Raw genomic sequence first — 25,863 nt, forward strand, 5'->3', positions numbered from 1 at the left:
ATCGTAGCGGGGCGTATCTGTCTTAAGGCTATAGAATTAAATTCTAGCCTCGACTTTATCAGGTTCTTTTATAGTATTATTTTCTTGATATTAAACTATATAAATATATATATAGATTATTATAATAAATATTATATTTACAAATAATATTTAAATAAATTATACTATAGTATAGGCTCTCTTTTCAACAATGACTTCCCCCAAAAATATGAGAATTATAAATATTTTTGGGAAATTCATTGGTCATTGTGTTATTTGAATTGTAGGATACACTGTGAGTTTTATGAGACAAGTAGAATTTACAAAAAAAATTTGCTCTAATCTATTTGTCTTGGATGTTGTCGTTTTTTATCAGATTGAGAATTTGTTTTACAACATGACTGCTCGGAGAAAAATACTTCAGAACTCTGCTGATGATTATCCTAAAATTGTAGATATCCTTAGCAGGTTTGCCATTCATCACATAAATGCTAGCTTCTCCTGTAGAAAGGTTTGTCTTTTCACCATTCGTGCTCATGTTTATCATGTTGTAAACTTTTCTTTCTCTCCTAACTTCTTTAACCTGATGAGAAATATTTCTTCATATTACTCTTCCATTGTATGCAGCATGGAGCTGCTAGAGCAGATGTTCACTCAGTCGCCACGTCCTCAAGGCTTGGTGCGATCAGATCTGTTTATGGGGTGTCAGTTGCTCGCAATCTGATGAAAATAGAAGTTTGTGATGATGATCCATCTACTTCAGTATTTGAAATGGATGGTTTCATCTCCAATTCTAATTATGCTGCGAAGAAGATAACAATGGTACTTTTTATCAATGGTATGTATCAGCAATATTATACTGGGATAAGATTTTTAATTTTGTGGTCTGTTTTTTCCCCCTAAATGGAATTGTATTAAAAAGAAAACAAAAAAGTACAGGAGGAGAAGTGAGGGCCTACCCTCACATTACAAAACTCCATTTCCAGTAAACATAGAACAAGAAAATAAGAGAAGACATCAAAATAAAAAGCATTACATCCCATGCCAATCAGAAATCGAAATTCCTGCAATATAAAAAAATCCCAAATTACCTTTGTTGCCGCAGCTGAAGCAAAAGATATTGATCTCTGATGAAGTGCCAAGTTCCTAGCCTTCCAAATGCCCCAAACTGCACTAGTGAACACCATTCTACAAATATGATTCTTCTGAGATTTATCTTTGAAAAGCATTGACTCCCCACTGAATCAACTGACCAAAGGTGGAGCTGGAGGGATAGACCCTCCAATACAAGCCACGATACACTGTCATACTTCTTGGGCAAAAATGCATTGCCAAAAAAACTCTGTAACTCTAATGAATGGATAATATGTTTTGTTTGTTTGTTATGTAAATATAACTCTATAACTCTCGTGAATGGATATGTGGTCATAATCAAACCAATGTGCTGAATATTTAATTACCACACCATCCTTTTATAACATATTCAATCACTCTGTTATTTTATTTTATTTATTTATTATTTTTCTTTTTACCAAGTACATTGCCGACCCCTCCTGAATTGAAATCCTGGCTCCGTCTCTATGGGTCACATCTCGTTCTCCATCAAGACTAGTAATGCTCAGAGTGTAAAATTTTAGGGAATTAGGAAGATGTTCATAAGTTGTCTTATCAAAAAGGCAACATGTTAATAAGATTGGTGTAAATGAAATGTGGGTGTTGAGATGGACGTGTAGCAAGATAACAAATGTTTCGGATACAATCACAGAAAGTTAGAAGTAGAACCAATTGATGGTGAAGTGAAAGCAATTGGCCTAGAATCAAGATGGTTTTGCCATGCATTATTGCAACCAATGAGGGCACTATGAAGCAAGAGTGAAATGTCCATGCCATAAATGTGTTTCTAGGATAAGGACATGGTGGCTCAGGGCAACTGAAACGTTGGAGCTGGATAGAGTGGAATGCTGAAGCATAAGTCATATGGTTAACCCCAAATGTTTGGAAGAAGACTTTAGTTCTAAGTGGAACAGGACCAATTATCTATAACTTGAGCCTAGTTCGAGTTTGTTGTGGGCTTGGACTAATATTTATATACTTGGTTTGGGCTTGGGCTGAGGCTACAAAACCTTGACTGACGTGCTTGAAGCTTATTATTTTAAATTATCTGTGTGAACATGTGAAGGTTTTATGCATGTAAAATAAGATTAATTTTATTGCTTATGCATTTGTGTAGACAATGTGTTACCGAGGGGTACTACTTGGTAGAGGTCGCCTAGATTGCTTAACTTCATCGAGTATACCTTGAAATGAAATACCAACTAACTGTATTTGAAAAAAGAACCAGTAATATTCTCTGCTGTTCTTTTTATTATTGATTGTTTTGTACTGGAATTTTTTATCTATTTAAGTTCGTGTGTGAATTAGAACATTGTATGTGGATATGCAGGTAAGTCTTTTGAATCAGGAAGTTATTATTGAAAAGATACAGTCTGCCGTTGAATCAAAATTGAGAAACTCCAATGATGCAAGGACATTTCAGGAACAGGTATATTGCAAACTTGGTGTATGAGCTCAAGTAGATACTTTTCAGCATTTGATAAGAAATTTTTTGGTTCTTTAAACTCAATAAACAGTTTGATTACTGCCCCTTGTATTACCTTAATGAGCTTTATGTAGGAGGGTATAATAACAGAGAGAGGGCACAAGTCATTCATGTTTCCTTCCATAGGACATGCTAGATTTTCTGGTGTTCCAAGTTTTGGTTTCTACGTTCTATATCTCTTTTGTACCTAAATGTTCCATACTCTAGTTTACAATGATCTTATTACAAAATGCTGTATGATGGTGCAAAAGCACCAAAATAACCAACGCTATAAATTACTGAAAACTAGATTTATTCCTACCAACCAATATGACCCCTCTTATGTCGCTCGATAGGCTAACATTCCAAAACTGCACTTGATCATGGAATGTAGATACCAAGTCATTTTTTTTTTTCTTAAGTAATAAATAAATAAAAAGGCGTTCAAAAGGGGAACACGTTTCTTATACAAAAGTGGAACCGGGGACTAAGGCCCTAAAAAATCCAAAAAACTAATTAAATCATTGGAAGAGGAGCAAGAACTCCCCTTCACATAATTGAAAAGAGAGCAAATAATGAAAAGTTTCAGCGTCGCCGTAGACGACTCATTCCCTTCGAACATTCTACTATTTCTCTCCTTCCAGATGCACGACCAAACTCAATGTGGGACAATTCTCCAGTAATCGCGTACATCTCTTCTCACATGACATTCTCTCCAAGCATGAATCAAATCCTTAGAAGAACGTGGCATTACCCAACGCATGCCAAACAACCCAAGAATAAGATTCCAACAGTCGTGCGCCACGGGGCACAGTGCACGAGGATATGATCAACTGACTCACCATCTTGCTTGCATAGGCAACACTAATTAACAAAACAATTCCCCCTCTTCCTCAAATTATCAATCGTTAGTATCTTACCCCATACAGTGGTCCAAACAAAGAATGCCACCCCAGTTGGAGCCATAGAACGCCAAATGGTCTTCCACGAAAAGTCAAGGCTATCAAGATTAGAAAGACATAAGAACAAAGATCACACTTCGAAATGACCATGGGAAGAGGGAATCCATGTCAGATCGTCACTACCTCTGCCAACTCCTTCATGCCGATACAACTGATCCAGAAGAACACATACCTCGTCCAACTCCTAATCCTGAAAGGAACGCCGAAAGTGCACGTCCCACGTAATCCCACTATTATCAAGCCGATAATAGTCAGCTACGTAGGCGTGTCTATCAACTGCAATACTGTATAGTTTGGGAAATGTACGAGATAATGGCTGGCCACCACACCAAAGATCTTCCCGGAAATGAACACATCTACTGTCGTGAACTTTGAATCTGATATGAGAAGAGAAGACATCCCATCCCTTCCGAATGAATTTCCACACCCCGACTCCTCCCATAAGAGAAACTGAACGGGTAGACAAACCGCCAAACTCTTTCCCAAACTAAAATGAGACTAGCCTTCGCTAAGGATGATGTCTTTCCTCCCATATCTCCACAACCATTTGCCCTGGAGAGCTTGGTTAAAAGGAACCAATCTTCTGATGCCAAGACCACCCAACTTCATAGGCTTGCAAACTTGCTCCCATTTGACAAGGTGATAACTCTTCTCCCCTTTCACCCCAAAGGAAATCCTTTTGAATTTTTTCAATCCTATCAGCAACGGAGCACAGAATTTGGAACATAGATAAAAAAATTTATGGGAAGGCTCAATAAAGTGCTCTTTACAAGAGTAACTTTATCCCTCTTAGACAAGTATTGCTTCTTTCATCTTGCCAATCTCTTCGCATACCTGTCAATTATAGGATCCCAACTCCCCGCTCTCCTAGAAGAAACCCCTAGGGGCAAACCCAAATAACTAATGGGAAAAGAACTCACCTTACACCCAAGGACTGCAGCTAAAGAAGAAATATCCTGAACATTCCCTACCGGGATAAGCACGCTCTTAGCTACGTTGACCTTCAGCCCGGAAACCACCTGAAAACAATCCAGGATGCACCTCAAATATCTAAGTTGAGACACATCAACATCACAGAAAACCAGGGTATCGTTCGCAATAAGTAAATGAGAAATCTCCACCTGATGGACTAAATATCTTCCCACCCTAAAGCCCTTAATAAGACTAAGATCCTCTGCCCTTCGCATGAGTCTTCTTAAGCCCTCCATAACAATTAGAAAAAGGACAGACAACAAAGGGTCTCCTTGTCTTAAACCCCGAGTACACCCAAAAAAACCAGCGGGAGATCTGTTCACAAGAACTGAGAACTTGACAGACGAAAGACATGTCTTAATTCATTTCATCCATCTACTTCCAAACCCCATTCTTTGTAACAAATATAGTAGGAAATTCCAATTCACATCATCATACGCTTTCTCAATATCAAGTTTGCATAAAACTCCAATAACACCACTTCGCAATCTGGAATCCACACATTCGCCTGCAATAAAAATTGAATCTAGAATTTGCCGTCCTCCGACAAAAGCATTCTGGGAATCCGAGATAATCCCATCCGTTACTTCCCTCATCCTTAGAGCAAGCACCTTAGCCACGAGTTTGTAAATACAACCCACTAAGCTAATTGGTCTAAAATCCTTAATGTCAGAAGCGCCTCCCTTCTTAGGGATAAGGGCAATGAATGAGGCATTTAGCAACTTTTCAAGTCATTCTACAGATACCATGTCATTATTTGAACCCAACATCGCAAAGTAACCTAATACCATCTCAATAGATAGGTTAAGCTTTGACATTTATATATCTAAATAGTAGCAATGTAATTGCAAACATGGGACACTTATAACGTAGATAAGGTGTGGAAACAGTAGTTTTTGTTTTTGTTGTTGTTGTTTTGTTTTTTTTCTTTTTTTTATTTTCTTTAAAATGGAATATAGTTGCAAGTTCTTCTGACCTGCATTATCTGTTGAGTTCCTTTCTCTCTCTTTTTCTCTACTTCTGTCTATCTATCTTTATCCTTCTCTAAATTAAGAATTCGTATTTCCTGTGCTGGTGCTGTTTCTGCTTTGCTCTGCATTTTGGGGAAATACGTACATCCAAAACGTTTCCCTTATTTTGGATGTCTTTGGTTTCATGTATGAGGCAGAGCCTTGATCCCTCTCCATCCAGTCTTGTGCCTAAAACCATTAGTCCACCTTCTGGTATGCATAATTTTTTCTTTTTTATTTCTGTTGGCTGGACTAAACTCTTGGCATGTCTAATAAGTATATTTGTTTGTTCCGTATTATTGCCTCGTTCTTTACAGGTTCAAAATTGCAAAAGGTTCCAGTGAAAAAGATGGTACGGACTGATTCACTGGATCCTGCTGGAAGGTTACATGCCTACTTGCAAGCTAAGGCTCCTGGTCAACTTGAAAGAAACTGTAGCTTGACCTCTGTGAGATATGTTCTATATGTTCATCCATATAACTTCAATTACTGAGACAGACACTTCTATACGCTGTTACAGATGGGTGTGAAAATTGCATAAGCATTGATAGTTAGCAAACCATGTGGAGCAAAATGAGTCACTATTTAGTCAGTATTTCTCTATGTGGAATATAAATAAGGATCGTTATTATTTTTACTCGTTATTATGTTTATTTCGGGATTAGACCTACTAAAATCAAGGTATCAACAATAGAATGCACAAATCCAGTTTAACACAGATGAGAGCCGTGACACCCAAGGTCCTCTAGCTTCATGATCCTCCGCGACTACTTGATCCATGATCATTATGGTTCTGTGACCCTTAATTGTTTGACTTCTGACATTATTGAAACCTCCTACTGCAGTGATGTTGTTGTGATCATTAATTCAATTGCACACAAATACCATAAATATACACCAGATAGTACAGGCTCGAGACTGGTTGATCATAATAGAGTGACACTACCCGGAGATATAATGAGCAAAACCCATGATATCATAATGATATATTCCTCTTTGTTATAACAGAAGATGAAGGAGATAATGTTTTATTATCTAATCAAGTTAATTATTAAAATTCTCTGTAATTGAGTTTTAGAAGTTGAGTAATTGGAAGATGTAGCTAACTTCTAAAAAGTTCTATCAAGTTTTTGGGTGGATATCTGGAGGATAGTTTGGTTGGTTATAGACTGAAGGTTCATTTTGTAGGGAAACGTACAAGTTTTAAAAACTTTCTGAGGGATTTTCATACATAAATCTTAATTCATTTTATATATTTAAGTTTTATGCAAAACTAAAATTTGATTTATCATTCAATTAATAGATTGAATACTTACATCAAGGTTTGAGTAAACTTAGATCTCTCCTCTAAAGTGAATGTTCTCACTTATTGTAGATCCCTTTGCTACATGCCTTTTCTATGAATCTCCATCTTCTTGGTAATAGTTTTGCCTTTAGAAATCACTCATAAGCCTTCATGAATGACCTTGGAAAAATAGGCTTGTGGGAGCCTCTATTAGATGATAATACAAACCCTAAAAATATAGAGAGAGAAAATAAATTTTTCTTTTTCTTCTCAAAAGTGACCCCTAACTTATACATGAACCCATGTATATATAGGCAACATAAAAATAAGAAAAGGAAATAATAAATCCTTCTCAATCTCTAATTCACATATCTAAAATCTAATACGATTCCAATATCAAGTTGGGCTATGAGTGAGAACTCTATTGGGCTTATTATTTTCTTGACTTCAATGAATTAATAATTGGCCCGGTCCATGTACCCAATTCAATTAATTTCTACTCCACTAAAAGAAATTAATTGAACTCCAATTAAATAATAAATAACCTCTAAGTCAATGTTGCACTTTGACCCCTCTATGCATAATTAGTTATCGGATAAATAAAGTCATCAATCCGACTACTTAATTACTATATTTATTTTGGTATATTTGATTATTTCTGGCTTGATCACGATAAAATATTTGTTTGACAAAAATAATAATTTAAATAAATAAATATATGATAAATCATTTTGTCTAAAAACACACGAAGGTCTTCGAATTTACTTTGTGATCAACCATAATCAATACAAATAAATACAAGCAGCAATGATGCAAATATTGAAAACATAACCCTCTAACTATTAATTACATAATTACCCAAAGTACCGGTATAAGGATTCCGAAGATTCCGCCGAACAAATCAAAGTAACAACTAATTAATAAAAGAGTCTATACTTCTCTCATGCTTAAGAGTCAAATGTCATGATGGTGAAAGGGAGCAATTGCATACGAAGGCCCTCGCAATATTTCTCAACCTAACGCGGATCTAGTTCAAGTCTTAGTTAATAATGAGTTCATCTATAATTACCGACTATGAACAATTTATGATTACTATTTTTATTCATGTATTGATCGTCATCACATACATATATAAATATCTCTTGTAATCAAATGGACACTATCAATTCCATAATGAATCGAAATATAATATATTGAATTAACCAATTATATAAATCATAAATATTTCAGATATGTCAGGAACATATGTCACTATAATCCAAATAGGAATTTGCTATGCCAGGGCATATAAATCCCAACAGCTCCCACTTACCCTCATAGCCAATTCGAATTGCATCTAACTTCAATGTTATCCAGGCGATGATCAAAACTATTGATCGATGACACCTTTATTAATGGATCAACAAAGTTATGTTCCAATGTAATATTCTTGCCACGAGTACATTTTCTTGGCGGATAATATCATGTAGGACATGATACTTCCTCTCAGTATACCTTGTTCCTCTATGGAACCTTGGGTCATAGGTTTAAACTACTTCTGCATTATTGTTGCAATATAGCTCGATAGACAGGCTAGTGTGCTCCACAACCTCTAAATCAGTGAGATCAAACCAAAAGGCTTTCTTTGCTGCCTTTAAGGCTGCAATGTACTCCACCTTTAGGTTTGAGTTAGCAATTGAAAATTGCTTAACAATCTACCAACTAATTTCCCTTCCATTGAGAAAACATACACTAAGTCATGGACCTCATAGTATCTATATTTGATTAAAAATCAGAATCAGCATACCTGACTAGAACCAAATCATCACATCCATAAATGAGTATGAGATCTTTGGTTCTCCTAAGGTATTTTATGATATTTTTCACAACAGACCAATTATCAAGTCCAGGATTGGATTGATATCTACTGACTATCCCTACTTTGTAGCGGATGTCCTGTTTGGTATAGATCATGGCATATATGAGAATCCCACATGCTGAAGTATTTTAGTACAGTCTCATTTTCTCAATCTCCTTTGCTAGTCTTAAATAACTACTTACTAGAGAGCAATCCATGTCAATAAAATAAGAACTCATTCTTTGAGTTTTGCATACCAATCCTGGTCAAAACTTTATAAATATAGGATTATTAAGATAAGCCTATTTTCCTTTTAACCTGATCTTGCAAACGCTTGATCCTAGGAATATAGCTTACATCTTGAAGATCCTTCATTTCAAAGTAATTAAACAACTACTTCTTTACTGATGACGAAACTTCCACATCATTCTAAATGAGTAGGATGTCATCAATATATTTATAGAATCAGAAAAATAATGACATTACCCTGTACACACATGGTTCATTCACTAAGAAATCTTCTGATATCCTTTTGTAGATTAACTTACCTTCCATAGGTATCACCCTACTAGAAAGTTCTACAAGATCCCAGATTTTATTAGAATACATTGATTCTAACTCTGATTTTATAGCAACTTGCCAAAATGATCTATATCCATATCAGTTCACGCTTCCATGTAGCTTACTGGGTCCAACTCATGTTTAACAGGGATATCCATAAAGGTCTCACCTAAAAACACGATTCTGTCGGATTAGATGATAATCCTTCCACTACATCAATGTACCGATGCAGGAATCTGTGTACTAAATGATGCCGACACATCAATAGGAAATTCATATATAATTCTTAATTTCTATAATAAGTGTGTTCATATATGGTACAACTGGTACTAATACCATATTCTCTAACATTATGCTACTAGGTATATGATTCATAATATGATCCTCCTATAGATAAACAGTGAGTGTAAACAATCAACTTTTATCATTGAGATCATAAAATAATCCATCCTAGTGCCTTTAGAGTAGCCATCAAATCAAACATGCCTATGATCTGCTCCCAATTTACTTGTCCATATCAAATGCACATGTGTAAGACAATGCCATATGTGCATGTGATTCAAACTAAGATTTAGTAAAAAACACAGCTCAAAAGATATCCTTGAGACAGACTAAGATGGAATTCAATTCATAATGTGCATTAATATCGTTAAGGCTAAACTTTAAAATGAAAAAGATAATGAAGCATAGCTGATCATAGATCTAACCATGTTAAGCAGAATTTTGTTATTCCTATTAGACACCTCAATTTATTGAGCGTTAATTGCGGAAAAACTGGTACACAACACCCTCATTGACCACATAGTCTTTGCACTATCCCAAGAAATACTCATATCCACGATTAAATCGAAGTCTTTTGATAAGTTTCCCTAATCTGTGCTCCACATCAGTCTTAACACTTCCAGAATATACCAAAAGTTTAAGACTTGTGTCACGTCAGGTAAATTTATCCAAAATCTGAGTAATCTTGCTTGGATGTTCATAAGACCACACGTGTCAGTGTGTACCGACTTCAATTGTTCTCTATGTCTATTTCATTTGGCTGATTAAAGCCCTTAGAGTTATCAATCATTCAATACAAGATTCACAAGTTGGTTTAGGCTCCCCTGCCTCACTAGGTAATAAACCTTCTTTGACCAATCTTTGAATCTCATTTTGACTGATCACAACCCAAAAAATAGACACTAAAAATACAATGAGTCAAGAATAACAAATTTTCTCTTAACATTCAATCTAGAAGATGCAACATTAGTTTTTACATCCTGCAAATATTAAGAGCTGGTGGTTATAGTATATTAACCATCTTTCAATGCACCAGAAATAATTGCACATCTCTTCAATTTTATAAAAGCTATTTTACCAAAAGTAACAGCACAGTATTTATAAACTAAAAGTGAAACAAGAATGAGATTGTGTCTAACATCTGTGCATAAAGATAGTTCTCTAATACTAATATCCTTATACTTTCTAATTTCAGATGTAATACTCCCACTGACTTTGCTACAACCTTGGCATCAGGTCAAAAGACAAATATATATCCATATCATCGAGGATTCTGGATTTCTGAAATCCTTGCAACGAATTGCAAACATGTTTAGTGGCTCTAGAATCTATCCATCAGGAACTAATAGATACAACCACATAACATGACTCAATGATTAAATATACATTTTCCTATGCCACGTCATTGCTTAAACAGTTCGTCTTTTAATGTCTTAATTAGCGGCAAAAGAAACAGTTTCTTTCGCCCTCAACATACACTGCCTTATTCCCTTTAACCTTTTGGATACCCATGTTTTATGCTAGCCTAGTCCTATTATCATCCTTCTTCTTTCCTTTGCCCATCCACTTAGGCCTAGAAGAAGATAGTATAGACTAGGTTAGATTGATAGGAATGCCCATACTTTTGATTATCCCTTCATATGTTACCAATTCTATAAGAATATCAGCGAGTGTGAACTCAAACTGGTTCCTTATTTAGTTCACTCTAAAAGAGTTGAACGAGTTTTGGTAACAAGGCAATAATTATGTCAACTTGAAACTTACCACTCAAGTTAGCCCTATTGACCTCCAGTTCAATTTTTAAAAATAATAAACGATCATTTTCCAAATTCGATCTTTTACTAGAGATCCTTAGGCTATCTTGATGGTATTTAAATCTGACATAGTACTTAGGCATATGCTCTATCTAATCTCACTAAAACATCTTATTGAGATATAATATGATGCTTAAAGCAAATAAAATAATACAAATATAAGTTTTGGAGCGTATTTGAGATAAACTCTAGAATGTTGCACCAAGCCATATCATTTGTCGTATTTCACTTATTAAAAGCATTAATGTTCTCTTGGGTATCTTAAAGTAAAAAGGAATTAGGTATGGGAGTAGTAAACACATTTTGTACCCTTACGTTGTGAGTAAAATATCGAAGTTCCTTTTTTCAGTCAGTATAAATGAGGTCCAATTATTAAAAGCATTAATGTTCTCTTGGGTATCTTAAAGTAAAAGGGAATTAGGTATGGGAGTAGTAAACACATTTTGTACCCTTACGTTGTGAGTAAAATATCGAAGTTCCTTTTTTCAGTCAGTATAAATGAGGTCCAATTACATTGAATATAGTAGCAAGCAGATAAAATAGATCAGACATAAATAATCTGATTATAAATGCATTTATACAATATGCAAAGTAAAATATTAATAATACATGCATATTTAAAATTAAAATGAGTTTGTCAACCACATAGTATAATAAATCTCAATAGAATAAGAGTTTATTATCATTATTGGTGAACAATCCCTTTTAATTAATGTGGGTCCCTCTACTTCGTAGCATAATAAATCACACAATCAATACGTCAATAACTTATCCTAATAGAGGAGTTCATTATTACTATTGTTGAGATTCATTTGCTATTATGCGAGCACTTCCATTAAAATATCTGTGGATCCCTGAACCACTATATGAATAATCAGATAACCAATACGTCAATAACTTATTTGGTTGGCGAAATTCATTATTGCTCTTGGTGAGCAAATCCCATCATTTTCATATCTCTTAATACGATGCCTTGTCTATCTATATGAAATGATTCCCGATTATGTTGTTTAGCCTTTCTAAAATCACCTACTGTAGACCACTCCGTTGGGGAGCTAACACTATTGATTTTAGATTGAGTGTATAACGTTATTAATGCTCCAATGAAAAATAAAACATTAAATATCTTGTCGTTATAATCTATACTCTTTAAATCATGCGTAGGGCCTTATTTTTAAAGATCTAATTACGATGAACATTTAATATTTTTATTTTCATGAGAAAACCATTCTTGTAATTTTTAGACTCTTCAAATTATGCGTGGGGCCTTATTTTTAAAGATTTAATAACAATAGTTATAATAACGAAGGCCATGGGGTAATGTATAAAAATTCCTGCTCCCACTCAATTTTTAATCATTCATAATTAGGGTTTTCAATTTATTCATTTACATGATATGATGCATGCAAAACGCCTTGATTTTAATCCAATTAAATTTATAAAAATATCTAGACTTTTAAATGATTCATTAATATTTAATTTAAGACACACTTTAAAAATAATTTTTCGTTTCCCAATAAGTGCCCTCTAATTAATTAGTAATCAAATCCAATTAATTTTCATAATTTAATTAATATAAATCAAGTCATTTAATTAAATATCATGGATCCAATGCATGAATAATAATTAATAAACAATTATCTATTCCATGTAATTCATACATCGCATAAATAAAAAAATAACAGATAAAGCAAATAAAATGGCCAATGGATTTAGCTTTTAACATGTAATTGCTCTAAGTATTGCGTAAGGGTCCTCAAAATAAGCCTGGAGATCCACCGTCAGGTTCTGTGAACCTACAGGAGCCAAAAACAAGCCCTGACACACACCCACGCGCCTGAAGGGTGCTGGAATAACCAGCGCATTTGTCCTTGCTGGTACGTGGTCCTCACATGCCAGATGCTTGTGCACATGGTGTGCACTCTGTCCCGCGAAACACTTGATCTTTACTCCTTTGTTGACTTTGATCCAAGGGTTGTGCATGCGGTTGCACCTTATTTTGGTGGACCGCGAAGCACTTGATCAAATCTCCTTTGTTTCGGCATTGCCTTGCCGCCGCTGGCGATACTCCGGTCGACAAAAAATCGCCGAAAAATTGTAGAAAATTAATAAAAATTCCCAGAAAATTAAATTAAGCCCAAAAAATTCCAAAAAAACTTTGAAAAATTCCGGAAAAATTTCAGAAAATTTCAGAAGCCTAATTTAACCCTTTTGGACCTTCTTGAAGCTTAATAGCATTCTTTGATGAAGATTACATGGCTTTAAAAATATTTATAATTTGAAATACAATGGAAAAAATTAAATTATATCATTGAACTTTCAAATGGCAAAATCAAAGCCTTAATTACATTCATCCAAAGATAAAATTACATTAATTTAACCTATAAGTTTCATCCATTGCCCAAACATACATCATCATCCATTCATAATTACATATACATCATCATGTATCAATATATATCAACATATATCAATAAATTTATATATGCGAAAAAAATTTGGATCCATAAATGATGATTTTCATAAAAAAAACATGATCTCTAGTAATGAATTAAACCATACTCTGATACCACTATTGGGAAACGTGCAAGTTTTAAAAACTTTCTAAGGGATTTTCATACATAGATCTTGATTCATCACATAGAGGCAAGTTTTATACAAAAATAAAATATGATGTATTATTCAATTAATAGATTGAATACTTACATCAAGGTTTAAGTAAATCATAGATCTTTCCTCTAAAGTGAAAGTTCTCACTTATTGTAGATCCCTTTGCTATATGTCTTTTCCATGGATCTCCATCTTCTTGGTAATGGTCTTGCCTTTAGGAATCACTCATAAATCTCCACGAATAACCTTGGAAAAATAGGCTTGTGGGAACCTCTATTAGATGAGAACACAAACCCTAAAAATCTAGAGAGAGAAAATATATTTTTCCTTTTCTTCTCAAAATTCACCCCTAAAATATACATGAACCCATGTATATATAGGCAACATAAAAATAAGAAAATGAAATAATAAATCCTTCTCAATCTCTAATTCACATATCTAAAATCTAATAGATTCAAATATCAAGTTGGGCTATGAGTGAGAATCCTATTAGGCTTATTATTTTCTTGGCTATAATGAATTAATAATTGGCCCGGTCCATAGACCCAATTCAATTAATTTCTACTCCACTAAAAGAAATTAATTGAACTCCAATTAAATAATAAATAACATCTAAGTCAATGTCGCACTTTGACCCCTCTATGCATAATTAGTTATCGGATAAACAAAACCATCAATCCGACTACTTAATTAATATATTTATTTTGGTACCTTTGATTATTTCCGACTTGATCACAATAAAATATTTGTTTGACAAAAATAATAATTTAAATAAATAAATATATAATAAATCATTTTGTCTAAAAACACACGAATGCCTCGAATTTACTTTGTGATCAACCATAATCAATACAAAATAAATATAAGTAGCAATGATGCAAATATTGAAAATATAACCCTCTAACTATTAATTACATAATTACCCAAAGTGCCGGTCTAAGGATTCTAAAGATTCCGCACTACAAATCATAGTAATTACTAATTAATTAAAAGAGTCTATACTTCTCTCATGCTTAAAAGTCAAATGCCATGACGGTGATAGGGAGCAATTGCATACGACGGCTCTCATAATATTTCTTAACCTAACACGGATCTAGTTCAAGTCTTAGTTAATAATGAGTCCATCTATAATTACTGACTATAAACAATTTATGATTATTATTTATATTCATGTATTGATCGCCATCATATACATATATAAATATCTTTTGTAATCAAATGGACACTATCAATTCCAGAATGAATCGAAACATAATACATTGAATTCACCAATTATATAAATCATAAATATTTCAGATATGTCAGGAACATATGTCACTATAATCCAAATAGGAATTTGCGATGCTAGGGTATATAAATCCCAACACATTCTTCTTTAGTCTTCTTTTGCCCCAAACCTAAAATAGAGATTATATAGCATTCCTTCCATGTTCATAAATTCTGTCACACTCCCGATCCTTCAAAATTTACCTGTACTAGGTGAACCTTTATTTATTTTTGACCAGCTTCATTAGAGACTTTGCCTCCTAGGAGACATGATTAATCTTGTCCATTGTCATTTGGCCAATTCATTTTCTATCACATATATCTGGCGTTGGTTTATTTTGGAATTTATATCTCCTTGAGAAATGTTCTCAGAGATTGGTTTTAGAGGGCACTTTGCTGTAGTGTAAAACGACCTCGCTGTAGTGCACTTTGCTTCTTTTTTGCTTTCCACTCCTATAATTTCTTCAGAATATAAGATCAAATTCCCTAATAGTATTTTTCTAGTCACAAGTAAGTTTTTACTGTATGTATACTTATATCAAAGAACTTGAGTGCAAGTCTTCTGTTTGACAGAGGAGGAACCTAAAGGAAACTGCAGATCTTACTAGTGTTCAGGAGCTTATTGATGATACTGATTGTAATTGTCATTCTGGTATGTGTTAACCAAACTCATCTTTGTTGACAATGAAACAATATCGTAGATTTGAACAAATTTAACTAGTGCATCCTACTAATATATAGCTTTATAGGTCTGCTGGACATTGTAAGACACTGCACATATATTAGGACGGTGGATGATGTTTTTGTGCTGTTTCAGTATAATACTAACCTATATCTTGCAAACGTAGTGAACTTGAGGTAGTTATACTGTTTTACATGTTTCCTGAAATAATGTGGAATCAAATATAGAATAGCTAAGTATGAGGAAAATTTTCTGGCCAAAATTCACATTCATTATATTTGTTTCCAAAACCTTTGTAATCGGTGAAGTTAAAAGATGCGCTCAATTTTACTTTCCACTGATGAAGTTAAAAAGTGCACTCAATTCTATTTTCCGAAACTATTTTGTGCCATCTATTTGTGCTCTGTTCTTTAAATTCTTACTCGTTGAGGGAAAAAATCCCCCCTCCAATAAGAATTGTCCACGTCATCACGCTACAAATTTATATTAGATTCAGCAAGGGCCCGATCAGTATCAAGCCCAAATCGGGAGAACCCAATCCGGAACAAGCCTAGGCAAAGTCATGCTTCCATATGACTGCTGACTCAGGCCATTTGGCCCATTTACTAAGCCCAGATGCATATAATCTTATTCAGGCCTAGTGAAGACGTCAACAGCTTGGGCGCCAAGGCTGAACTACAAGCCCATATACCAAATCATTTGGATCAGCCCACACGCAGCCTAATCTCAATTAAAGGTAGACCAGTCCCGCTAGACAAAAGATTCAGCAAAGAAAGCAAGTTCTGCGCAAGGAAAGTTTTACATGGAAAGAATTGTAAAAAGGAAAAGATTATAATTATAAAGAATGTCATATATGGAATGGATTGGAGGGTAAGCCAGGCGAGTCCTACCATAATTTCACCACCTTGTTTCTTATAAATAGAGGCCTAGACCTCCAATAAAAGCATCGACCACTATATGCTTATCTCTGAGTATTATAATTGCTTATTTTTTGAGTGAGTTGTATTTTTCTTTTTATTTTAATAGAGAGAGAAATTTGGCACCTACACTTTGGCGCCGTCTATGGGAAATGTATAGAATTATACTCCCACCTTTGTTTCAAATTGTTTCGGTTTCCATGATCTGGAATGTCGAATGGAGAATCAACAGCGGCTGACCAACAGATGGAGTTGATGTAAAAGAAGCATGAAGAGTTCTTGCACCAATTTGAAACACTTCGTCAGGCGAACGAAGCCAGCATAGCCCAAATTGCATTGCTTCAACAGCAAAACGACACCCTTCAAACTGTTATGGCTCAGTTGATATCTCAGCCACCACCAATTGATGTGGCTGCACCTCCTCGTAGCCAAAACGCTCTTCAGGTTAATAAGCCTCAGGTCAGTAGCGTTTGACCTAATGAAGTTCGATCGAACGAGGTTCAGCAAGAGCAAAGGACGAGGTCCGAGGCAGTTGCTTTAGATAATCTTCCTCGTCGCACGCAGGACGAATAGGCCGAGTCCAACCGTAAGCTTACGGTATGGTCTAATGGTGTTCTAGATGGTGTAGGAGTAAAAGAGGCCTTTAACGAGAAGAGACTCTTGAGAGTTCAAACGCCTGCCGAGATGGCCAAGGAACATAAGAATTCTCTCGTGAAAACACCATTCACTGACGATGTATACCTTATTGACAGACCTAAGAAATTCTATGCCTTCATTTACCCAGTTTGACGGTACGGGAGATCCTTCTTGGCACCTAGATCACTACGCACAGAAGATGGCTCTGGACGATCACAATGATCCATGGTTATGCAAAGTTTTCCCTACCAGTCTAACAGGAGCTGCATTGGAGTGGTTCAAGAATAGGCCACACAAATCCATTCCAGACTATAAAACTCTGAACACTATGTTCCTGGCGTAGTATTGCAGAAATAAGAATCAAAAGAAGAGCATTGCTAGCCTCTTCACTATAAGGCAAAAGAAAGGTAAAACATTACAGGATTTTTTGTCCAGATTTAACGTGGAGGCTTCGAAAATAACAGATTGCCATCCTGCTACCACAATAGAGACGTTCAAACTTGCAATGATTTAGGGAACTAAGTTCCAGACATCCCTAGTTAAATATTCCCCTCCGGATATGTAGACTCTCAATGCTAGGGCACAGATCTACATCTGGCTTGAGGAGAATGTAGCCTACCGAGCGCAATATGCCACCCTCGTCACAGTGGAGAACAAGCCTCAGGAAAGGGTTTCAAATTCAAAAAGCCGAAAAAGCTACCACGCTTCAACGCCAATCATTTAGGTACCTAAGAAAAGGCTAAGGATAGAGGAAAGATTCACACCTCTTCGCACAACCTTGGCTCGGCTATTCCAAGAGAATAAGATGAAGTTTGCAGCCCCTCAGCCAATAAAGCAACCTTTAGAGCAGATGATAAGAACAATCATTGTGCCTACCATAGAGATTACGGGTATACAACTAATGATTGCAGATCCCCTAGGCGGCAGGTGGAAAACATGATAATGAGAGGGGAATTGGCGAACTACCTCACAACAAAGGAGTACGTGAAGCCCCGGGAGGTCAATCATCGGAAAGTCGAAGGTAATCAAGTGAAGGTCATCAATGCAATACATGGAGATCGGAGGATGATCAAGAGTCAGAGGAGGTATATAGATCCCGACTGAGGACAGCCCATAAGCTAAGAAAATTATCCTCAGTGAACACTATCACTTCAAGAAGTGTCAATATTGGGTTCGGCAATGGAGATCTATCCTCAGTTCAACTCCCCCATGAGGATTCGTTGGTCATCAGTCTCTTGGTGGAAAATTGCATGATTAAGAGGGTTTTGATAGATCTAGGTAGTCGTGCCAATATCATCACAAAGGCGGTCTTTGAGCAGCTGAAGATTCCGTCATCATCAATTCGGCCCACATCCAGCCCCTTGATGGGGTTTGATAGCACAAAGGTGGAACCTCTTCAAGTAATTAACCTGTTCATGACTGCGGCAAAGAGGACACTGAAGGAGAACTTTATTCTAATGGAGATCCATCCTTCTTATAATCTTATTATGGGAAGAGGCTGGATCCACCGAATGAACGGGGTTCCATCTACCCTTCATCAAGTGATGAGATGCTTGTCACTGGACGGAAAAGAGGTTATTGATCTTAGGGGAGATCAATTCACTGCCAAAGAATACTATATGTTGGCACAGAATGAAGCAAAGAAGGTAACAAAATAGTCCTAACCATTTGCACCTCTTGGGAGCATGTCTAAATAGCAATTACAGAACCTTTTGCCTAGGTATTTGAAAGCATTAATTGATGTCATTCGACGGAACGCAGATGCATTTGCTTGGGAACATTCAGATATGATAGAAATCAATCCTTTAGTCTTATGCCATAGCCTGAAGGTGGATCTGGTGTTCAAACCAATCAAACAAAGGCACATAAGGTTCGCTCCTGAGCGCAACCGAATTATAGCTAAAGAAGTAAAGAAATTGCTTCAGGCGGGCTTCATCCGAGAGGTGCACTACCCACAATGGCTCTTTAACGTGGTGGTAGTCCAGAAGAATAATGGAAAATGGAGGGTGTGCATAGATTTTACCAATCTCAACAAAGCCTGCCCTAAAGACAACTTTCCATTACCCAAAATAGATTAGATGGTTGATGCTACTATTGGTTTTGAATGGCTTACATTTCTTGATGCGTACTCCAGCTATAACTAAATCCATATGAATCCAAAGGATGATGAGAAAACTGATTTCATAACAAAGAAAGGCATCAACTGTTATAGAGTTATGCCTTTGGACTCAAGAATGCTGGGGCAACTTACCAGCGCCTTGTTAACAAGATCTTCGACGAGAAAGACGGTCGAGGCCTATATCGACAACATAGTGGTCAAAAGTGTAAAGAAGGAGGAACATCCTAAGCACCTCCAAGAGGTCTTTGACACTTTAAGAAGGTATGGTATGAAGTTAAACCCTTCGAATTGCTCCTTTGCGGTTTTTTCAAGACAGTTCCTCGGCCATATTGTAAACAAAAGGGGAATTGAGGTGAGTCCGGCTCAGGCTCAAGCCCTTATACAAAAGCAAGAACTGAAAACCCACAGGGAAATACAGGTTTTGACAGGTCGAGTCGTAGCTCTCAGTTGATTTATCTCTCGATTGTCAGATAAATGCAAACCATTCTTTGATGCAATAAGGTCCAAGAGCAAAGACATATGGGGACCCTAACAGCAAGCTGCTCTCAACCAACTGAAGTGTTATATGGCTGAACCCCTAATTCTGTCGGCTCCAAAACCTGGTGAAACTCCTATCATGTACTTAGCAATCTCCAGCATAGCCACAAGTGCAGTATTGATTAGAAAGAAGGTAAGAATCAGTATCCAATCTTCTACACTAGTAAGACAATGACATATGCAAAAATACGATACAGCAAAGCAAAGAAGATCATACTAGCATTGGTGTATGCAAAGAGAAAGCTTCGGCATTAATTTGAGTTGCACAACATCAAAGTTCTTACCAACTACCCCATACGAGTCATTCTTTCCAAGCCAGGCTTATCCAGAAGAATAACTAAATGGGCAATCGAACTCAGTTCCTTTGAGATATCCTATGAACCGAAGGTGTCACACAAAGGACATGCACTGACTGATTTCCTCTTGGAGCATGAGGATAAGCCTGAAGAGCCAGGTCCTTCCGAGCCACAATGGGAGCTTCAGGTGGATGGTTCCTCGAACCTGATTAGAGTCGGGGCCGGAAATGTTATCATAACCCCTGAAGGCACCAAGCTGCAACAATCAATTCGTCTGACTTTTCCTGCCACTAACAATGAGGCAAAATATGAGGCCTTGCTCACAGGATTTCAGTTAGCAAACCAGCTCCAAGTAAGGTGTTTAAAAGTTTTTAGTGATTCTCAACTTGTTGTGAATCAGGTAATAGGCCAGTATCAGACCAAAGAAGATAGAATGAAAGCCTACAGGGAGGCTATGGAGAGTGCCTCGCGAGGGTTTGATCAAATCGAATTCCATCAGGTACTTCGTGAAGAGAATTCTGAAGTAGATCAGTTGGCTGCAGCAACGTCTTCTTCAGATGAAGATTTGGTCTAGATCGTACTAATTGACATCCTGGACGAACCAAGTATAAGCCCTCGGCAAGAGATAATGGTGATCCCAGATGTTCCATGCGAACCATGCTGGATGGATCCATTGGAAGCTTACCTCAAGGAAGGAACTCTTCCGAACCAGAAGGCTGAGGCACAGAAGCTCAGGCTCACCGTAGCCAAATATTCTATCATCAATAATCAATTATATAGGAAGTCATTTTCAAGTCCTTACCTGAAATGTTTAAGTCCCACTGAGGCCCTCACGATTCTAAAACAGATTTATGATGGGGATTGTGGCAACCACTCGGGAGGAAAATCCTTGGCACATAAGGTCCTAACTCAAGGTTATTTCTTGCCTTACTTGGCTCAGAATGCTGAAGAGTATGCCAGAAGATGCGACAAGTGCCAGCAACATAGTCCAATAAAACATCAACCCGCCGAAGATTTGCACGCAATGGCAAATCTATAGCCATTCGGTCAATGTGGGATTGATATGGTCGGTCTTTTACCCAAAATTGTGGAGAAAAAGGAATACGTGTTTCTAGCCACGGATTACTTCACTAAATGGGTTGAAGCCGAAACTTACTCAAGCATGACTCATGAACAAGTGAAAAGTTTTCTATAGAACAACATAATTTGCCGATTTAGGGTGCCGAAGGTTATCATGATAGACAATGGCCCGAACTTGGATAACCGAAGCACAAGAAAGTTTTTCGCCGAGCATAGGATTAGGCGGAAGCTGGCTGCAGTTAGCCATCCTCAGGGAAATGGGTTGTAATACCCCTCGGATCCGAGACACGGGTTGATCAGGCCCAGGCCCAAACCCAAAGGAAATATCAAACAATTAATACCTAATATGAACAAAGAATACAAGATGAAATAATAAGAAGTAAATAAAAATAGCTTAAATGAATTCTAATGAAAAATCTTCAAAATATAATTATTAAAATCCAAACTCCAAAACCTCCAATTATTTAACAACTCGGGAATCCATCTAGTGGACACCTAATAAAAAATCCCAACTGTAAAATAAACTAACTATAATCAAAATCCAAAGCTAATCAGGAAGCAGTCCTATGTAGTCGGTGGAATGGAAGTCTATATCTGCTCTGCACGACCAAGCTCTAACCCTGAAACTGATGAGTACCTGAAAAATAAAAGAGTGGGTCAGGCTCATATGCAAGTCTTATTCTACTACGATCCAAACATAAACCCGATCCGCAAAATCTTAGATAGACTCAACAATATCTAGAGTAGTCCATATATGTATAGTTACAGACTATAGGACGCTCACTAGTCCAATAGGTCTGTCTCAGCCTGAGTAGAGATACCATGCAAATCGCACATAATGTGGTCATGTGTACCTAAACCTACTAGGGAACAACACCTATGTCCAGTTATCCATCCTCAGTGATATACGCACCCTAACCATGGTCCTGAGACTCAAGCTCATACCATTGCACCATAATGATATGTATATAAAGTACGTATACTCCTAATACAAAATAACATCCATCTGTTGTAGTGGTCTGATATAAGTATAACAATCCATCCAGAAACCAAAAAGGTCATTCAATTCTTTATTGATATGACACAAATATGAGTAGGACTGAACCTTTATGGTAAATCCACACCTCAATCCAAAATAGGCAGGTTATAATGTTTGAACTAATCCATACCTAGTATGCCACCATCCTATACCGATGCATACCATCCTCCATCCAATATAGTTGACAAATCAATAATAAATACTCATCAACCATACTCCAAAATAAAGGTAATCACAGTCTATTATATGTATAACCAATTTATGTATCCAATTTAAGATTTAGAAATTCTATTCTAGTCTTTTAAATTAACGAAGTAAGACTACAACTCCTCCAAACAATCCATAGATTGATGTAGTTATATAAATTACAACATTAAAATTAGGTACTCCAATTTAAGCATAAATATTTCAAGTGATCAACTATGCTCATTACAGTGTTACAACATGATTAACTGTATTAAATCATGTAAATACAAATTGTTAAAAATTCTAGTAAGCAATTTAAACTAACTATCTAACCTTCCACATACAAGCTTCCTGTTTAATCCTACGTTGGTTCATGCTTCAACATAATTATATTAACATGCTTCCCAATATTTCTAAATGCTTATAACAGTTATATAGACCATGATCTGTAATCTAGACAATTTAACATTAATCCAAACTACCCAACCGAACCCCAAACCATCGAAAAACCACAAAACTGGAAAAAGAGCCGCCTCCAAAACAAGGGAGCCGACTCTTCCCTTGGTGGAGCAGGCTGCATGCTAGTGGGAGCCAGCTCTACCCCTTATAGAGCCAGCTCCACCCAAGTGGGAGCCGGCTCTCTCATCCCTAGAGCCGGCTCCTTCCTTTGGTGAGCCGTCTCTTCTCCGTTGAGAGCCGTAACACCTTTCCGGTTGTCTTCTTTGCCTCTGGTGACATGCAAGACCCTTTGTACAATTTTTATTTAACTACCTAGGGTTCCATTGATGTCCAGAATTAATTATAAGCATACCTCCAATCCCAAATACACAAAGGTTACGCAAGATTAAAACCAATGCAAACAGATTTTTAAGCACGAATAACTTTCAATCACAAAACAGTTTTGAATACAACGATTTAAACTTAATTTAGACATGCTTGTATGAATAAAATAAATTCAATTTTAAGTCCTGGAGACCACCTAAGCATGCAAAGAACACAGGCTTAAGGGAAGGAGTAGAATAGAGGCTTGTCTTTGAGACTTTGAATAAAAATCTCTAACTGTTGCCTCTATCGTCTCCAGTCACGTTGGTTGTGTTAAATAGCTCTTACTGCTCCTATTACAGTCCAGTAGCCCACACCAAACTTCCCTCCTTGATTCTGTTTTGTGAATCACCCAAGTTCACTCTCCAGTTCTATCTCTGTTTTCCCTCTATATCTCACAGTCTCTGTTTTTGCAGAACTTACGTTTATTTTTTCTAAACCCTAAACCACCGTATTGCGTATATTTATAGGTGTAATTTAATCACCCTAGTCCTTGAATAATTAGACTAAGCCCTAATTCCAATCCTAGTCGGCCCATGAGACTATTTATGTTTCCCTATGGCGGCTTCCTAATTCCAATCCTAGTCGGCCCATGAAACTATCTATGTTTCCCTATGGCAGCTTCCCTATACATAAAGTGTAATCCAAAATTAACTGTAACTTAAAAATGTTCAATAATTAAATCAAGTAAAAAAAAAATTAAAATCCAATTAAGTAAACTAACATAATGAAAAATAATAATTAAATACACTTAAACAATTTATTTCCAAGTAAATAATTAAAAATAACACAATTAATTCAATTTAATCACCACAATAAAATAATTGAGCAATTAATCAAATTAAAATGTAATTAAATCATAAATTAAATCCCAGAAATATCCTTTTAAAATTAGAGGTATTGCATGGGCAAGCTGAAATAACTAACCGAACCATTTTCAGCTACTTGAAGAAAAAGTTGGAAAAGTTCAAATCAAAATGGTACGAGAATCTACCTCAGGTGTTTTGGGCATATCGAACCACCCCACGAAGGCCAACAGGAGAAAGCCCTTTTGCCATGACCTATGGGTCTATGGCTGTCATCTCCACTGAATTAGCAGTTCTTACTCTTTGGACCCACTTGGTGCTCGAAGGTAATAATGATCAACAGCTTGAATACAGCCTCAATCTTTTGGAAGAAAAGAGGGATGCCGCAACAATTAGGCTCGCTTCGTACCAGCAACAGTTGCATAACAGTTATAACAAGCAAGTCGGGTTCAGACATTTTGTGGAAGGAGATTGGGTGCTAAAGCAGGAAACAGCCCATGTAAAAAAGTTACAACCTAATTGGATTGGACCTTACAGAGTCGCAGATGTAGTAGGGAAATGAGTTTACCGATTGGCGGAAGCTGATGGGCATCCAGTTGCACGTCCATGGAATGCAATACACTTGAAAAGGTACTACCATTAGATAATATGGTTTATTTACTTTTATTTTACAGACATCATACATCTATTTTCTATCCAAATATGGCTGTTTTTAGGCCCACATAATAAAAGTTTCTTAAGTAATACACATCTTTACTCCTTTTACTTTAGTAATATGGGGTATTACTTGTTGCTATTTTCGTTTTTTCGTCATAAGGGGCAATATAGATACCCTACTGTTGATATTACAAAAGAAAGATATTTTCACAAAGAAAGATACCCTACTGTTGATATTACGACAAAAGAAAGATATTTTCACAAACAAATTAACGCCGTATTTTTTGCTTATTAATTGTACACAAGTCTTTTTACATGGGAAACGTACTTTAGAGTGCAGATGTATTGCAAACCAATAATTATTGAACATTCAGGCTTTACTTAGCTCAAAACTCATATCGTATTGTTGTCCCACATCGAAAAAGAATACCTTTGTACATTCATTTATATAAAGAAATATTAAAGTATTTCAGTGCATTACAAAGAGGGCCCACTGGTAACGGTAACGTCCCATCCCACAAAAACCTTGGTACCAGTGGGCATTCTTTGCAATAATTCTTTTTCGAAACATACCAAGTTTTTGGCCCATATTAAAAATCCTTGTCCCACATCGAATAGGAGTACAAGAGGTGTATAGTAAATATAGAGTTAGCACACCACATTTGGTTGCCACGAAGAGAATCTCTATGGAAAGAAGTCTCCCAAACACATGTATGGGGGACTCCTCAATTACAGTTACTCTCTTTCTTGGCTTCATGTCATTTTTGAATCCTCGGCCAACTTTGTATACTTGGTAAGTTTTCTAGATCAGGCCTCGGACCTTAAGGGTCCGGCATACGACAATTCCTCTCAGGCTCATAAGTCGAGGAACACATCGCTTCGGACCTCAAGAGTCCAGCACAATACAGTTCCTCACAGGTTCATTGTCAA

At 36.4% G+C, this 25,863-nt stretch overlaps 2 protein-coding genes across 2 annotated transcripts; both read left to right on the forward strand.

Moving 5' to 3' along the window:
• The first annotated feature begins 201 nt into the window (after positions 1-201).
• LOC132273889 (DNA mismatch repair protein MLH1-like) lies at positions 202-15,803 on the forward strand. Its single transcript, XM_059774997.1, has 4 exons — positions 202-490; positions 607-817; positions 2,423-2,521; positions 15,730-15,803. Exons 1-3 carry the CDS (start codon positions 284-286, stop codon positions 2,452-2,454), a joined length of 450 nt encoding a protein of 149 aa, XP_059630980.1. The 5' UTR covers positions 202-283; the 3' UTR covers positions 2,455-2,521; positions 15,730-15,803.
• Positions 15,804-18,327: 2,524 nt separating this feature from the next.
• LOC132272598 (uncharacterized) lies at positions 18,328-20,917 on the forward strand. Its single transcript, XM_059773715.1, has 5 exons — positions 18,328-18,476; positions 18,548-19,037; positions 19,554-19,928; positions 20,046-20,180; positions 20,435-20,917. Exons 1-5 carry the CDS (start codon positions 18,328-18,330, stop codon positions 20,915-20,917), a joined length of 1,632 nt encoding a protein of 543 aa, XP_059629698.1.
• Positions 20,918-25,863: the final 4,946 nt, after the last annotated feature.

The sequence above is a fragment of the Cornus florida genome, unplaced genomic scaffold (genome assembly GCF_030987335.1).
Source record: "Cornus florida cultivar Cherokee Brave unplaced genomic scaffold, ASM3098733v1 CherokeeBrave_3.0.0_Hap2_Chr09, whole genome shotgun sequence".
Classification (NCBI taxonomy): Eukaryota; Viridiplantae; Streptophyta; class Magnoliopsida; order Cornales; family Cornaceae; genus Cornus; species Cornus florida.